Source organism: Protomyctophum parallelum (assembly GCF_964188405.1).
Source record: "Protomyctophum parallelum genome assembly, chromosome: 7".
Classification (NCBI taxonomy): Eukaryota; Metazoa; Chordata; class Actinopteri; order Myctophiformes; family Myctophidae; genus Protomyctophum; species Protomyctophum parallelum.
Window position 1 is genome coordinate 30,604,534 of NC_139705.1, and position 6,219 is coordinate 30,610,752.

Here is a 6,219-nt window from a genome sequence, read left to right on the forward strand (position 1 = left end):
TGATACTGTAAACATGTCTCCCATTTGTCCCATTTCAGCGAGATATCCGTTTTGTTGGTGAATCACAATCCAGCAGCATGCTACTGTTTTCCTCCTCCCCTATAATCATGTACCTGAGTCGCCTAGAGAGGGATAAATTATACATCTCCACTTTAGGGATACCCTATCTGCTCTCTCTTTCCACCTCTCTGTATCCCTCGCTCCAGGGCCCTTCTTTCATTTCAATCTGTCTCTCCTCTCCACACCTGCCCTGTCATCACCCCCCCCCACCCCCGCAACCTTTACAGGAGATAACCAGCATGCAGCAGGAGCTGTGGCTGCGGGCCATATCTCGGGTGTTGTTGTCCTCCATCTCCGTCAAGCCTGCGTCTGTCCTCCTGAGAGCTGCCTACACCATCACCACCACCGCCTCTGCTGTCCCATCCCAGCTACTGTCTCGCTCCCTGGTCAGGGTCACTGAACACAGCAGCAGCCCCCAACTCACCATGTCTCTGAGCAACGGTAACCACACGTCCGCATACTCCATGCCCCCCGCCCGGACCCCCAACCTCAGCCGGACATATAACTCCCATCATTCACCCAGCCATCATCACCACAGAGGTCAGTTCTGTTAGTGACGGCCCGGGTCAATCCGGGACACATGGAATTTGTCCCCTGTATTTTTCCAGACGAGCCATTTGATTTCACTGTCTAAGCTAAACCCTGGAGTTCAACATGGTCTAAAATAATGCACCATTTAACATTATCGATTTCTCTCGGATCTAGATAACGGGATCAAGGCTGAATTCAAGCGCAGCGCATCGGCAGAAAACTTGACAGCTGAAGCCACCCCGAAAGCGTCCCGGACCCATCAGGAGCTCCACAAGGAACTACTACTGACCCACAAGAAGTAATCATCTTAGACTGGAACAATGTGTCAAGAATAACATTTATTTTTAATCACTTGAACCCTGTAGCATCCATATTCTGTGGGGAACATTCACTGAAAATAGCTGATCTAACAAGCTCACACACAACACGCACAAGCTTGTAGAGCAGCTACTATTTTTGCCGAGATTTGGTGTGTAGAAGGGAAAAATGAGCAGACCAAGTACAGAGCAGACTTGGTTTTACTTAAGTAACCTACAGAGGGTTTAAGTGGTTAAGAATAACATAGCTTCAGATAGTATCACATTGCACACATATTAACCACTTTAAACCTGGCAAGATTTTACAATTTCTCCAAAAACTGTGAAAATAGAAGTTCTACAAACGTGAGATTCTCATATAAGAACATATAACCATGAATGGTAAACCGGGCCTTCCAATCTGTATGGCCACAGTGAATGTGTGTCGAACAAATCTATCTCTCAATAGCTGTATTAGATGGAAATACGTTTGGAAGGGCCCAAAATGGATTTTCTGTCCATCAATGGAAAACAATGTGGTGCCTTCATCTTTCTAGTCCCAAGCCTCTCTCTTCACCAATGCTTGCTTCATCAAAAATACATGGCGGTCTACTGCATGTGCGCTCTACTAAAGTGCAATTGTACACCTTTCTCTCCGCGGCGCTCCAGAGTTGTAGGGCACCAGGAGCGTGCAGCCGTGTAAAGTGATATTTCCAACAACAATAACTGACCTGAGCCCACTGCTGGTCCAGATAGCAAAACAAAAGCTTCAAATCACTTAGTCCAGGGGCCGAGCCAGATTTTGGTACCACCTAAGGTGATCGTACATTTTTTTTATTTTTGTTTTCCTACATGTCTCTAGTTTATATTAATGCCAGTTATCGCCAGTTGGCCAGTTATATGTGACCATACCATTAACATCCTATATAAGGCAAAATTATCCAAATTTCATCATGCTTTAAGTAGCATGTGACGTGTCAAACTAGGGGTTTTTCATGATTCTGAATCCATTCCAAGCGTTAGTTTTGCTAAATTCGACCATAGCCATTTGCCCAAATCAAAACATATCACACCTGTGTGAAGTATGGGGCGCTCTTATCATCATACATCATCTCATTCCTTCCAATCAGAATTTGCGCCCTCACCTTCGTCTTCAACGTTTGTGTTACGCAATGTTTGTGGTTACACAAACACTCCAAATTGTCTTTTCATTGTCAATGGCATTTAATGTATGTGTTAGGACAAAGTTTGTGTTTACAGTTACACGCACACTAAAAGCTGGACATAGCAGGGGCTAACGCCCCTCAAAAGAAGGAAATTAGTTTCAAATGGAGGTCTGTGTGGATTGCTCACCTAATGCTAATAATCGATGACCTGAAAGTGACCCAAGTGAGCTAGCAACTAATACTAGCAGTTGGATGGGATCAATTACAATGTATGAGTGCAAACAAGGTCATATATTATTTAGTATTTTATTGTCACTGTAGAATGCGTTCAGTATGAGACGATCAGCATCCAGATTTTACACAAGCTTTGCTCGCTTTATAGAGCGTCAAAACTTTAAAAGATCTACCAGATCTAAGTTGTGCATTAGTTGTACAGTCAGAAGCATCAAGGTGACAGGGCCTGTTTTGCACACATTACTGTACATCATGATGTCATCGGTCTAGTCTACTGTATACACAGTGGTATTGACCGAATCATCATAACATCATCAACATGCACAACCAAAAACTAATTTCCAGGTAGATAACCCATTGGAGCAGTAGGCCTATTATTCTTTAACCTTATCTCTGCAAGAAATGTACAATTGCGATATTGTTAACTATTGGAAATGTAAAAATGGTGTTCTAAAGATTGGTTGACAAACTAGAAGACATGGCTAATGTTCTGGACATTTTATTAAATTTTTTAGATGACATTTATATCCATAAATACCTCTCATGTGTTTGTTTACAAACTTTCTGATCTGTTCTACAGTATATGAACTGTGAGAGCATTGGATTTTGTGAATGAGCAGAGCAGAGCATTCACCATAGCAGCCTGAGAAACCATGCAAAGGCTACTACCTCATTTGCAACTTTTAACAGATTGAGGCGGTAGCCTATGTTCGTGGTGCCTTTAAAATCACACCCTCCACGTATCATGTGTCTGCTGGTGACCCCTCGCCACCTAATTAATTTGGAGCTGGAAGTCGGAAGTAGTCGGAAGTACTCTATCGCTTGGTTCAAACCCCCTACAGCTGGGTGGCAGCCAATCAGGTTTTCATTGCAACCAAACACCTGATTTCACTGATCACTTCCTAATTAATGAAATCGACTGGTGACATGTTTGGTTTCAATGAAAACCTTCCTACTCTTACTGTTGCCTCTGTGCATAACTGTATAGTCCCAGTTTTCAGAAGGTGGCATACAGTACGTGTTTCCTGTTCCAGTTACTTGACTTCCCCCATAGCTTATTTTTATTGGTTCAGCAGCAGTTTTGAATGTGAAATACACACGACACCTTCACATGTGTTTCCAGTTCATACAGTATCTGCGGCTGAGCCAATCAAACAAAGATTATCTTACCTTCTGAAACCAACGACCCTAATTTGTGACAGCTGCTGAAAGTTGGGGTACCATTATCAACCAATATAAGGCAAAGAATTCAAAATTTCATTACATTATACTTTAAGTAGCATGTGACATGTCAAACTAGGGGGTTTTCATGATACTCCTTGGGCTAAATTCGGCCATAGCCACATGAGGTCAGCCCAAATGTGCTGACCTCATCACATTTGTGATGACGGCTATGGGCATTTTAGGCAAAGGAGTGTTTTTGTGCAAAACTAATGCTTGCAATGGATTCAGAATCTCATCAACCCCCTAGTTGTCACATGCTACTGAAATCTGACCTTTTTGCCTTATATTGGTTGATAATGGTACCCCAACTTTACCTAACTATACAGAGCTTTGTGTGTCTCTGGCTGGGTCTGTCCCTGGCTGGCTGGCTGGGTCTGTCTGAGCACGAAAATAGCGTTTGGTTGGTTTTCACAACCAAGTGTCACTGTTGCACAGCCTAACACACACACACACACACACACACACACACACATATTAACTGTATAGTATATATGATGATTTCGGACGAAGGGCGGCTCGCCGGAACTGGGCCGGCACCCTGGTCTGGAAGTTCCGGGGACCCCCCGGGGACGCCCACACAGTGTTGCACCACACGGGTGTGATTTTTTCTTCTTGGTGTTCACTGTATTTTTCCTACGCACCAGTCAAAGATTCTTTTATCTAGGTTTGTGAATGCAATGGTAACAGTACACTGAGGATTTTAATCTAGTACTAGTGATTTAACTCTCCATGGTAACCCCAGGGGACTTGAACTCTCCCTCATTTCCTGTTTGGATGTAAAATGGCTTCCTGGGTCCTTTCAGCTGTTATCTGGGATCTGGCCTCCCCTAACCATGCTACAGTATCAGTTATCCCCACTGATACTGTCATGACATGCAGCCTTCTGGGACAACATGATCCCATTACAAAACATACAATGGAAACTAATGGTCAGTCAAGTACATAATAGCACTCGCAATTAAATAGTTACTAGTTACATAATACATAATATTACGTATTCAAACAATGTAAATCACAAAATATTCTCATATTAATTTGCATTGCTTGTATATTCCCTGCATTTTTCAGGCTATTAGACGTCTAAAATACGTTTTGTTTTTCTTCTCCCATCAGATGGAAGAAGAACAACAAAACGTATTTTAGATGTATTTATGCAATTGATTATTATGAAGAAAATACCCTTTAGGTCCCTGCACACTGGGCGCCTTTTCTGATTTTTAGCTGCATTTTACCGTCAGTTTTCCCGAAAAACGTGTCCAGTGTGCAACCACCTTTATAGTCTTAAGGCTCATACATAGTCTGGTTTTACGGTGGTGGGGTGACCACCGAACTACAACATGACGTCACGAGCCACGGTGAAGAGCAAACCACCGCCACCGCTCCAGCCCTTCTCTCTGTTTTTACTCACCACCGCTCAACGTTATTTCAGCTCCGGTGGTCAGCTCACCACCGGAGCGGTGGTCACCTTACCACCGAAAATCCAGACTATGAATAGGCCTTTAGAGAGACAATTGTTGCACGACCCCAATGTTTGTGTCACTCAGATAAAGGAGCCCAAGGCCACTACTGTATCGTGTATCTGTCTAATGCCACCTCTCTGTGTCTGTCCTACTCTGGGCCCAGGGGCCTGGGGGGCCTGAGCAGCAGGTCAGAGCTGCACCAGGTTCTGGAGAAGAAGAAGAGGGAGAAGAATCACAGGGAAGAGGAGCAGCAAACCCGGGGCATTCTGGGCCAAGTGCTGCTCCGACGCCAGCAGCAGCAGCTTGAGGTGAGATGTCAGACACCAGCTCAGCCCCATTAAGACCTGAGACCTTTCTACTTTCTGTAGAGAGAAAAGTCTGATTGCATTAAACGACATTAAATGATGTTAAACTCACTTTACCACTCACTTTATGCATGTGCTCTATACACTATGCACACCTGTCCAACCACGATGCAGAAGTTAAGGTCAGATGTTAAGTCATCTTTGCACTGTCTTTTGTTTTGTTTGCCCTTTTTTCTTTTTTTTTAACTATAGTGTTACTACTTATTCTGAGTGTCAAAATTGAACCAAATGAACCCGTACTGGTACACTCTCAGAGTTATTATGATGGTCCTTGAAATTAAAAAGTTATAGATAACCTTAACCACTGCCCTAATTGATAAGGTACATCATTCTTTTTTCTTTTTTTCTCTTGCCAGAAAGAGAAGCAGGAAGAGGATAAATCGCGGGATGATGCCCACATGTCGGAGCTTGTCAGAGTCCGACAGAACCTGAGAAAGATCCACACGGTACTGAACAGCAAGGCCTCTAACTCTTGAGCTTGTACTGTGAAGGACGCACTCGTCAAAACTGACTCGATGGACATGTGTTTGCTGAGGAATGACTATGGTGAAAAGATGGCAGGCATCCAACTTCAGCTAAATGTCTTCTATCAACTCTCACCACACTTAATTTGTGTGCAAGTCACATATTTGTGTGTCTGGAGTAAAGCATGAATGAGGATTATATTCACAGAGGTACTTTAACCTCTTAATCATGTAGAGATGGAGGGAGACCCGCACACCGTCTCTTGCTGGTTCAACAGCTTTTTTATTGTCCGAAACGTTGCATTCTGGACAATAAAAAAGCTCTTGAACCAGCAAGTGACAGTGTGCGGGTCTCCCTTCAGCTCTACGTGTCTGCAGTCTGCTGCTTTGTCGCCGACGCACCTGTTGTTATTAGTAAG

The 6,219-nt window shown here is 43.6% G+C and overlaps 1 protein-coding gene across 1 annotated transcript; it reads left to right on the forward strand.

Moving 5' to 3' along the window:
- Nucleotides 1-299: 299 nt before the first annotated feature.
- Nucleotides 300-5,812, forward strand: LOC310862023 (uncharacterized protein; the record flags this gene model as incomplete). The annotated part of the gene is made up of 4 exons (XM_083769759.1): nucleotides 300-600; nucleotides 766-889; nucleotides 5,135-5,279; nucleotides 5,693-5,812. The coding sequence occupies 4 exons, from the start codon at nucleotides 300-302 to the stop codon at nucleotides 5,810-5,812; spliced, it is 690 nt and encodes a 229-aa protein (XP_083625885.1).
- Between the last annotated feature and the right edge of the window lie 407 nt (nucleotides 5,813-6,219).